Below are 12,315 nucleotides of genomic sequence, written 5' to 3' on the forward strand. Positions count from 1 at the left end.
CTTTGTCACCTCGACTGCCAATGAATGACTCAGACTACCTGGGTGAATTTATTCATTCTAGTGGATAGATGATCTTGAACTTATTAGCAAACCCAATCATAACTCTAAAAGATTATATATACAAAGGGGTATGAGGAAGAGGATTCAAATATATTAAGAAACTGAGAAAAAGTTTTAAGAATGAAAGATGGGGCACCTGGGTGGCTTAGTCATTAAGTGTCTAACTTCGGCTCAAGTCATGATCCCAGGGTCCTGGGATCAAGCCCCACATCGGGCTCCCTGCTCAGGGGGAGTCTGCTTCTCCCTCTCCCATTCCCCCCTGCTTGTGTTCCTTCTCTGGTTTTCTCTGTGTCAAATAAATAAAATCTTAAAAAATATATGTATATAATATACTACCTATTATAAAAACAAACAGTAACCTCTTGATTATTTTCAGGGAATACAGCACTAACTAGTTATTATCTTCTTTTTTGCAGATGCATCTTGGCAAGGGTGTTGGCAGCTCTAGTGTGTGATGCTCCATTTCCAAAGTCCTAGGAGGTTATTCTTGTTTTCCTGATTGAAACACTCTTCAGTGAAAAATTAACAATCAGGCTAGGAGGATTGAGTATTTTGGCTCATATGAGGTTTAGGCTAGGCCTGATCCCAAAAGGAGGCTATGTTGCTAACAGAATGTAGGGAATGGGTCATGAGCAGTCTTGTGCAATATCTTTACGAATGATAATTCAGTATATGAACATGTTTAAAATCAGTAGGAAAGGGGTGATTTATCAAATGGTATGTGGAATTGGATATTAATACAGAAGGGAAAAAATGTAGATACTTAGGTCAAATGACATCAAAGGAAGCACTGGATATATAGACTTTTACTTTGTATGCAGTTAAGATGGTGAATATTTTGCTCTGTCAGTATGATGATGGATCCAGGTAGCAATGTTGGCAATCAGGATAGCGAAGGCTTGCTCAGCAGCTTGATTCCAGTCAGTATTATCATAGAATACTCACTCACCAAGGGCATCTAGTTTAACAACTCAGATGTGCTTAGCAGCTGACTTTCCCCCCACAGTTCACAGCACCAAAGAGGAGTGCTTTTGTCAGCCTGCAGTTTTACTACCAGTGTGTCAAAAAGCTGGGCACAGTAAGAACCAGAGTCAATTAAAACGCCGCAAGTTTCAAATGGAGTATCTGCCAGTGTTGAGCCCCATCAATTTTTGGGTCTGCATAATGGCACTGAGATTGAATAGTCAGTATCCAGTGATTCCCACTAGCCTGTCAGTGAACCAGGCCCAATTAGAGTGACTTCTATGAATCGAGGGCCCTACTGAGCCAGCACCTTTGCTTCAGGCAGCAGAGTGGGGGTAAGTTTCCTCTGTAAGGGACAGCTAATACAATCTGATACATAGCTGAGATACTGCTAGGACCAGGACAGCTGTATTCTTAAATACACCATGTGCATTCTACACCTGAGGCTTGTGTCCGTATCTTGTTAGCCAGCGGAGCCCAAGAGTAAGCTAAGAGCTGCTTTACAAAAGGCGTATACTTGGTAGCCTTTTTAGGGTATCAAGTCGAACCACCCTGCTCCCCCACCCCAAGGGCATCTCCTTTTGCCAGAAATTCCAATCAACAGAATGACTAGTTACAGAGACTGAAGCGCAAAGTGGTCATTAAGGGTTGTGGGACCTCAAAGGTATTTTCTTTACACACAACTCTTCCTGACTGGGAGAACTGAATTATTGGAAGGGGAAGTATAGCATGTAACACATTCCTACTACACTTTCAGATTTAGAAGTAGCCACAGTATACTGCACTGGCCAAAAGAGCCCCATTTATTCACAGGGTCACATTCATTTCCCTTGCCTACTGTAACCCTTGCCCTAACAACATTTTCTATATCTAGATACTCCCTACCTCCATGTAAAGTGATAAGATGTTGACTTGGGCACCTGTATCCCATAAAGCCATAAAAGTTTGAACCCTTTTCCTCCCTCAACGTTCCCTAGAAAACTTGGGTGGGTGCCAATGGCCATGGGTCCCCACTGGAGACAGGAAGATTTCTTTCCCCTGAAACAGCTGATGTTGGGGTATATGAAGGTACAACAAAGTGTGAAGGGAGAGTGGCTTCATGACATTAAAGAAGCATTTGCTTTACATTTCAACCAAAAATCTTCCAATCTTTTAGGTTCATCGAAAGCCCTGGAACAGGTGGTATCATCTATTTCAGTACATTGAAAGATTTTTTTTAAATGAATTCTCTGATGATCTTTGAGGAATTCCTCACAACACCAACTCTTTAATAAATGCTGTACCCACTGACTGATGTAAGGCTGGCTTACATAATAGCTTTCTACCTCCCCAGTAGAGGGATGGCTAAATTATATTCCAAAGGAAACAGACCTAAACATGCAAGAGCTCAACAGAATACAAGATCACTGCTTGATCCCAAAATGTTCAAAAGGTAAAGATGTGAATGAGAATTTTGTTCCACATATTTCAGGCACCCTTGTAAAAGCTGTGCCATGTTAAAGCATGATATTCAAGGTTGTCCTGGGTCATCTCCATTTTATCCTGATAGCACCCTAGTAGTTTGTCAGCGAGGTGTTTTGTCACAAATGGATGTGGCATAAAATATGAGCATCCACAGTCCCAAAGACCTACTCAGAGGAAAGGGAGACCAGGAAATTTTGTGTGAGTTATCTAAAGGGCATGGCTTCATTCAAAAGGGCTTTCCATAGTACCTTGAAAGAAATATTAGCTCATGTGTATTCTCTGATATACTTTCAGGGTTGCTTTTTGGATAAAATTCTGCCTACATTCATATTTATATGGTTTTCTCCTGTGTGGGTTTACTGCAGTCAAATGGCTTGGTTTTTCAGCCATAAGGATTTTCCATAGTTATAATATCAATAGGGTTTTCCCCCTCCCTGAATTCTCTGGCAAACATTTAGAGTTGACTTCTTATACAATTTCCCAAATTCATTACATTCATAAGATTTCTCCCCACTGTGAATTCTCTGATGTATTCTGAGATTTGATTTCTGGCCAAAAGTTTTCCCACATTTGTTACACTGAAAAGGTTTCTCCCCTGTATGAATTCTCAGATGATCACTAAGGATTGCCTTCCGGACAAATTTCTTCCCACATTCATTACATTTAAATGGTTTCTCCCCAGTATGAATCCTCTGATGCACTCTAAGGGTTGATGTCCGGGCAAAAGTTTTCCCACACTCACTACATTTAAATGGTTTCTCTCCTGTGTGTGTTTTCTGATGTTGAATGAGATGGTCTTTTCGCCAGAAGGATTTTTCACATTCATTACATTGATATGTTTTCTCACCATTGTGAGTTCTCTGATGTATCCTGAGGTTTGACTTCTGACCAAAAGTTTTCCCACATTCATTACACTGAAAGGATTTCTCCCCTGTGTGAATTCTATGATGATCTCTGAGGGTTGACTTTTGAACAAAAGTTTTCCCACATTCACTACATTTATAGGGTTTCTCTCCTGTATGAATTCTCTGATGTCCCCTGAGGGTTGACTTCTGGACAAATGTTTTCCCACATTCATTACAGTTATAGGGTTTCTCTGCTGTGTGAATTCTCCAATGTGTACTGAGGTGTGACTTCTGGGAGAATGTTTTTCCACATTCATTACATTCAAATGGTTTCTCTCCAGTGTGAGTTCTCTGATGCTGAATGAGATGTCCTTTTTGAAAGAAGGATTTACCACATTCATTACATTTATAGGCTTTTATCTCAGAGTGAGTTTTCTGGCGTACTTTGTGGGCTGACATCTGGCAGGATTTCCTGTTTTCATGATATTCGAAGGACTTATCCCCAGTTTGTGTTCTATCATTACATACCACTGGGTTCTCTTCCGTGACAATTCTCTGAAGCTGAGTGAGGTGTGACTTCCTGTTGAAATTATTTCCACTTGCATTACATTCATTCTGTTTCACAGGCATGTTAAACTTATTGTATTCCTTGACAGCTGATTTCCCGCAGAAGGATTTCCCACATTGGTTAAGAGGAGAGTGTTTCTCCCCTACCCCAGTTCTTTTATAGTCAAAGATAGTTGTTTTTTCACTTTTTCCCCTAAATTCATCATCTTTATAGGATTTTTCTCTTGTGTGAAGACTCTTACATGTAACACAAGCAGCCTCACCATAGAAGGCTTTTCCAATTTCATCATATTTAAAAGCTTGCTCCAAAGTTTGACATTTTTGATTCTTAGGAAGATTTTCCTTATAACTGAGAGCGTTCCCATTTTTATTATATTCATGAAACTCCTCTCCAGTATGAGTTCTCTCAAACTTAATTTTGAAAGACAAATTTTCACATACACTATAGCAATTTGGTTTTTTTGTTGGATAGGGTCTATTATTAATAAGTTGGGAAATATTTTGCAAATTTACTCCCCATGAGTCATATTTACAGGATATTTTTGTTGAAACAGGAGCTATGTGCAGATTAAACTGTTTTCCCAAAACTTCTTCCTCTCCAGTCAATGGTTTATTATCGATGAATATTATTTCCTGCAAGTGTTTATCTTGGATTTTCTTGTTCCTCTTCATCAGGTCATCATCTCTGTAATCTTCTAAAACAGAGATAAATTGAAAACATCTTATGAACCTTACATTTCTTATGGATGGGAAATATATAGCCTATATTGCATTCATTTTTTGGTTTTCCAAGATTAAATAATTTATGTGTATGTATCCTCACCCTCCTTTAAAAATAATATTGATATAGTGAAAATGAGAGAGGAAACTGGTAATAAATACATATCTGTATTTGGATTGTGATAAACTGCATTTTCCTACTGGGGTGGAGAAAGAATAGAAATGAGACTTTTATAGGAGTGGTTATTTTAGGGAACAGGAAAACCAGATAATGGGATAAACACAATGGGACTATATAAACTTAAGTACAGTAATAAAAGAATTAGGAGATAATGAACACTGATGGACTAGGCCCAACAGGGGAAGAGTTTGCTTTGATGAAATATATTATAGTCCTACACTATCTAGGCTATACTGATAGAATCCTCAAGAGTCCACTATTTCCAAGCTGATATTCATTTCCATTCAATTCTTCAATATCAAATCAAAATTGATAGTACAACTTTCCTCATGATTAAATGAAGAAGTTTATAGCTCAGGACCTAACCCACCTTATATCTGTAAGTCACAGAAATACAAACAAATGTAAAACTGAAAAAGGAAAATCTATTCTTGCAACTAAATTAGATTCACTGCTCAATTCCTGCTGTAGTACTTTTTTTTATCAAAATTGAATGGTAAGTGAACTTGATCACTTCATCCTAAATTTTCACATTTCAATTTGATATGTATAAAATATGTACATATGTATTTTATGTATGCATGTATGTATGTAAGCTCTATGCCCAATGTGGGGCTTGAACTCATGACCTTGAGATCAAGAGTTGCATGCTCTACCGACTGAGCCAGTGAGGTGCCCCAAGGGGTGTTATTTTAAATGGGGTATCATGGAAGGCCTTGTTGCAAAGATGGCACTTAAGAAAGGTCCAAATCATTTATGCATTCTAGATGGCTATCCTTTGAGGGTTTTAATGAGTTGTAAATACCATCCGCTATTTTTGGTTCATCTCTTCACTCTCTTAACTATGAAACATAATTTATATCTGCATAAAACTTTTATGTACAGTTTAACAGTACAGAGTGAACACTAGTATAATTAGAAACCATGTCAACCTGAAATCAATACTACACTGTATGTTAACTAACTTGAATTAAAAAAATATATATATCAAGAAATAGAACACAAAAATGGCTCTGCAAACATCCCTACTTATCTCTAACTTCATGCTTAAGAGTTAATATTTATGTAATTGTTTCCTTGATTTTCTTTGTGTGGTTTTATCACCAATATATGAATTCCTAAAAATGTAATTGAGTTTTGCATTTCTGACATTTACATAAATATAACCACACATGTATATTTATATTGTTTGGTTTCGTTTGCTTAAGATTAATGTAACTAATTATCCCTTGAGGAATATAATGCTTTCTTCATTCTACTCCTGATGAGCCCAATTTTTAACAAAAACAAACAATATTGCCGTAAGTAAATATTGTTTTATTTATCCTAGGGAATATAATCATGCCTTTCTGTAGGGTATGTAGTTAGGAAATGAATTCCTTGGTTGCAAATTATGTAAAACTTTAACCTGACTTGGTAACATCCTCCTGATTATACAGTGGTTTTACCAGCTTACATTTTCCATCAGTAAGTAAGATTCTTTAATATTTCACATCCTCATCAGGACTTGGCTTTGCCAAATTTGTTAATGTCACATCATACCATGTGTTCTCATCTCACTTTGTATTTTATTTTGCATTCCGTGAAAGCTAATGAGAGATTGAACATATTTGCAAAGATTTAATGGCCATTTAAAAGTTCCTGTTCAGTCTTTTGCTTATTTTTCAATTGGGTTGCCACCTCTTCCTACGCTGACTAGTGGAAGTTTTTACATTTTCAGAGTACTTATCCTTTCTAGGTTACTTGTATTATATACATATTCTGCTTCTCTATGGCTTGTCTTCTCATCCTTTTAACAGTATCTTTTATAAACAAAGTTCTCAATTTTAATGTAGTCAAGTTTATTAATCATTTTTCTTTTGATTGGTGCTTTTTTTGCCTTTGAGCTTAAAAGGAAAGTCTTGAAATACAAAGGTGTTTAATGCCAAACTGACCTTCTGGAGTCTTAAATATCCCAAGAGAATTCTGTCTGCTAGTGCTCAGGAACTCACCTCGGTGGCTCTGGTTTGAGATTTCTTCCTCTAAGAACCAAGGCTCCTCTCCTTGCTCCAACTTGAAGATTACTGCTGGTTTGAAAATGCAGTTCCCTGTAAACAGGGAACAATGGAGTATTTAGGATGGATGATGAGCTTTTTAGTTTCTAAAGCGTAAAAAGATACAGCTTCAGAAGCAGCACCCTGAAGATCCTGATTTGAACTTATCATGGGGAGTTGACAAAACACTTCTTTTATTCCTCAAAAGGGCTTAGTTAATTTTATACTCCTGAATGAAATACCTCAGTAACATTAAAGTCTAAATAAAATATTCATCTGTATCAGTGCATAAAAAGGAAATGCCTTCTATGTGCTGTGATGAGGGTAAGTTATACTTATATGCTCACCCACTGAGACTAGGTTGTTGTAGTTCTCCAGCATCACATCTCTATACAGGGTCCTCTGAATAGGACCCATCTGCCGCCACTCCTCCTGGGTGAACTCCACAGTCACGTCCTTGAATGACACTGATGCCTGCAACAGGACATTTCTGCTCAATCTGAAGGGTTCAGAATTAGGTGACATAGAAAATACCCCTAAAAACAATTCTTAGGTTTACTGTAAAGAATTGAAAACAAATGTATACAAAGGATGCATATTTTGAATCTAACTTTAACTTATATTTTGGAAGTATTCAATGAATAAAAATACTTATAACTTTATTTTTATGTACTTATGAGTTCCATGCACATATTTTAAATATATTAAACTTTGTTTAAAAAAATTTTTTAAGCAAAAATGATAAATTTCTTACAATTTTTATCCAACACCCCAATATACTACCCTAGACATATTCGAGGGTAGGAGTCAGCAAATTATTACCTGTGGCCAAATCTAGCTTGACACTTTTTTAATAAATAAAAGTTTTCCTGCAACATAATCACACATACCCAATCATTCTGTATTGTTCATTGTAGGTTTCGTGCTGTAACAGCATAGCCTAGTAATTCTATCAGACCTTATAACTATCAAAACTGAAAACATTTACTATCTGATCCATTACAGACAAAATTTGCCAACTTTTGGACTAACCAATCAATTAAAAGAAAGACTAACAGCATAAAAACAACAAAGAAACCACAGTTAAGAGAGAGGGATATATGTAGATTGAAAATAACAGGACAGAAAAAAATATACATAATTATGAGCCAAAAGAAAGTTGGTTATATTAACATAAAAACAATCAAGGTAAGAAAGTATGACAAAACATAGTAACTATTTATGATCCTTTTAACAGAAAACATAAAAAACATAAATTGGTGTGCATTTGAAAACCTAGCTTGCAAATAGTCAATTCTCATTATTCACAGATTCTATATCTGCAAATTCACCTCACTAAAATATACTTCTAACTTAAATACTCATGATTTTGGGGCGCCTGGGTGGCTCAGTCATTAGGCGTCTGCCTTCAGCTCAGGTCATGATCCCGGGGTCCTGGGATCAAGCCCCACATCGGGCTCACTGCTCTGCGGGAAGCCTGCTTCTCCCTCTCCCATTCCCCCTGCTTGTGTTCCCTCTCTCGCTCTGTCTCTATCAAATAAATAAATAAAATCTTTAAAAAAAAAATACTCATGATTTTGCAGTATTTATGGACACTCGCAGAAAGGTAAAAGATATGAGTGTCCAACACATTTTCCAGCTGGAGCTGAACAAGATAATGCTTTGCCAAATGTTCTTTTTGCAGACTACTTAGCACATTCTTTGCATTTTGGTGATTTTTCTTGTGTTCCCCCACCTGTGTAATGAGAAATGCTGTCTAGTGTTCCTGGTGCTGTTGGCTGTTAGTTCTTGTTCATGAAACAATATATTAAATAAAGTATTTTTAAACAGAAACACACATAAAACAAGGTTGTGTATTGAATGGTAGACCAAAATGTTTTGACTAGAAACTCAAAGGAACTCAACACTGTATTTCCCCTAGGAGCAATGACTCAGTATTTGCTAATTTAATGTTCACGGTGATTTTATAGAAAATAACCATGTGAATAGTGAGAATCAACTATATGTAACAAAAGTTGATAGAAAATGAGATAGATGGATCCACAACTATAATTAGTTTTATAAAATTATAAGTAATTTTAACACAACTCTCAACTCACAGGGCAAGCTGACTGAAAAAAACTAATAGAGATTTAGAAAGGGGTCAGCAACAGTCAAGAGAGAAAATCTGGCCTGCCGTTTTTTGTTCGTTTGTTTTGTTTTGTAGGTAAGATTTTACTGGAACACAGTCGCGTTCATTTGTTTATGTATCACCCAGGGCTTCTACAGCACTACCACTGTAGAGTTCGGTATTTCCAAAGAGACCATATCTCCCACAAAGCCTACGACCTGACATTTATAGATGAAGTTTGCTGACCACTGATACAGAAGGTTTAAATGACATAAATAATCAATTTGAGTAACTGAAACATATAGGATAACATAATCATAACAAATTATTTTCTAGTGCATTTTGCATGTTAAAAATAAAGACAGTAAGTCTCACCAAATTAGAAAAGATTACAAACATACAGTGTGGCTTTGGATTTTAGCTCAGAGGTGTAGAGAGCTGAAAAGAGCAATACTAACATCCTTACAAGAACAAAGCTAGACAGATTGAAAATTAAGGTCTTTTTTTTAATTCATCAGAGAAATGAAATTGCTTAACAAATAATTTGAAATCAAGAAAAAGATAGGCATCTAGGGAGAATCAGGACCCACTTGTTTGCTTACTGGACCATAGGCTACCAAACTTCATTAAGATGACAGAAAGATAAAACTAGAAAAATTTTAACAACCTGCTAAAGGCCACATGTGCACAAATGTTAGTGTGTGAAGTCCCTGAGGAGGTGGTGTATGTCACAGATACAGTGTGATTTCTACCTTTTTGTGACATTTTCTCCAGGAACCCAGTCTGTTCACAGAAAGGATTGGGGGAGAATTTGGGGGAAATCCCTTCCTGCCGCAGGTGGTACTAGCTAGTGTAGGGGAAGAAAAGTCACTGCTTAAATCACTCAGATCTGTATCACTTATTTTGGGAAAGGTCAATAAAACAAATAACTTGAGGCCATGGGTGGCATCCCTTCCAGTAAGGGGACAGCAGTAGCAGACACTACCAAAATGCTACCCAGACCCATCTGCCCTGTCTCTCCTAGGGAAGAAAATATCTAAATGGTGAGATGCAAATTCTTAGTGCCTAAAACTGAGGTTAAACTGGAAGATAAGCCCCAGAGATTTGTCATTATTTCACCTGTCTGGTAGTTCCGTGGAACATCCCATTCATAAAACGGTCTTCATTTGATCTAACTCAAAGTTCACCAACTGCAAATAGCATTTTCTCTGGGGGCATGACATTAGTTAAGAAAGAAAAACCCATGGGATATTCTTTACCATCATGGCTACCTCAGGCAGTTTGTAACAATTAAAGGAAACAACAATGTAATTAAAAAGCTTAAAAGGAAAAGTTGGAGCATGATATAAACAGAAGGGACTTTAAAAAGCTCAGACATCTCTCTGGGAATCTAGAAGGTGGCACACATGCCCTGGACTATGTGCACATTCAGGAAACATCTGAGAAAGTACTAAACTGGGCTCTCATTAACCTTGAGGCTTTGTGAAAGAAAAGTGAAGGTGAACGCAAGGTAGTAAAATGCCAGGCTAACTGTTGAACTGTGGGACACAATCAAACATCCAACATATACATAGAGCATCTTGGCAAAGATTGGAGCCTTACTGGTTACAAGTACTTAAGGAAATCATTGTCCAATTATTAGCTGGCTATTTAGCTAATGGAGTGGAGACTTCAGTGGCCACACATGACAAAGAATACAGGTTGTACAGAATCCGTTCAAAAGAGTCACTAAACAAATGACAGCTGTGGTGGAGTGGTATTCTGATGATAAACTGACACCTTTTATTTTAAATGTCAAGTTTTTAACAAAAATTTAAGACATACAAATAAATGAAAAAATACGGCTCATACACAGGAAAAACAAACAAACCCAAAACTATGTATGAAACTGTGTAGAAACTGTCTCTGAGGAAGTCCAGACATTGGACTTACTAGACAAAGACTTTTTTAAAAAAGGACTTTTTTTTTTTAAGATTTTTATTTATTTATTGAGAGAGATAGTGATAGAGAGAGAGCATGAGAGGGGGAGAGTCAGAGGGAGAAGCAGACTCCCCGCCAAGCAGGGAGCCTGATGCGGGACTCGATCCCGGGACTCCAGGATCATGAACTGAGCCGAAGGCAGTCGCTCAAACAACTGAGCCACCCAGGCTCCCCAAAAAGGATTTTCTTTATTTATTTGAGAGAGACAGCACGAGTGCGGGGGTGGGGGGGGGGGGGGGGGGGAGGGAGAGGGAGAAGCAGACTCCCAAATGAGGAGGGAACCTGATGCAGGGCTCCATACCAGGACCCTGGGATCATGACCTGAGCTGAAGGCAGACTACTTAACCAACTGAGTCACCCAGGCACCCCTAGACAAAGACTTTCAATAAACTGTTCTAAATACATACAAATAACTAAAGAAAACCATATCTAAAGAAGCAAAATAAAGTATGGGAACACATTCTCACTGAATAAAGAATTAGAAATAATACATATCCGATGAAAAAGCAAACTGAAATTCTGAAATTCTGGAATTTGAAAATTTGAAATTTGAAATATGAAAGTACAATAATTGAAGTGAAAAATTCCCTAGAGGTCTCAATAGCAGATCTGAACATGCAGGAGAATGAGCCAAATTTGAATACAGACCTAGTGAGATGATATAATCTGAGGATAGAAAGTAAAAATAGGGAAAATGAACAAAAAGCCTCAGTGACCTGTGGGATACAATCCAACATCCAAATACAGCAATATCCACAGGAGAGGAGGAGGAGGAGGAGAGAGCAGAAGGGGCAGAAAAACAGAATGAATCTTGAAGCAGCAAAAGGGAAGTGACTTATCACTTCTAAAGGCTCCCAAATAAAGCTAACAGTCGATTTGTCTTCAGGAACCAGGGAGATCAAAAAGCAGTGATATGACATATTTAAAATGCTGAAAGGAAGGCCTATCAATCAAGACTTCAACATTTCATGGCAAAGAAGAAGTCAAACTCTCACTCACTGATGATATAATACTTTATGTGGAAAATCCAAAAGACTCCACCCCACAACTGCTAGAACTCATACAGGAATTCAGTCAAGTGGCAGGATATAAAATCAATGCACAGAAATCAGTGGCATTCCTATACACCACCACCAAGACAGAACAAAGAGAAATTAAGGAGTCGATCCCATTTACAATTGCACCCAAAACCATAAGATACCTAGGAATAAATCTAACCAAAGAGGCAAAGGATCTGTACTCAGAAAACTATAGAATACTCATGAAAGAAATTGAGGAAGACACAAAGAAATGAAAAAACGTTCCATGCTCACAGATTGGAAGAACAAATATTGTGAAAATGTCTATGCTACTTAGAGCAATCTACACCTTTAATGCAATCCCTAATCAAAA

At 37.4% G+C, this 12,315-nt stretch overlaps 1 protein-coding gene across 1 annotated transcript in view; it reads right to left on the minus strand.

Annotated features, from left to right (window-relative positions):
* Positions 1–493: 493 nt before the first annotated feature.
* The window catches only part of ZNF510 (zinc finger protein 510), a 106,764-nt gene continuing 94,942 nt past the window's right edge, over positions 494–12,315 (minus strand). Inside the window, 3 exon segments of the mRNA XM_035024485.1 lie at positions 494–4,594; positions 6,792–6,887; positions 7,181–7,307. Of these exon segments, the coding sequence (XP_034880376.1) occupies positions 2,901–4,594; positions 6,792–6,887; positions 7,181–7,307 (1,917 nt within the window). The 3' untranslated portion in view covers positions 494–2,900.

Source organism: Mirounga leonina, unplaced genomic scaffold (assembly GCF_011800145.1).
Source record: "Mirounga leonina isolate KUSES-001 unplaced genomic scaffold, KU_Mleo_1.0 Mir_179, whole genome shotgun sequence".
NCBI lineage: Eukaryota > Metazoa > Chordata > Mammalia > Carnivora > Phocidae > Mirounga > Mirounga leonina.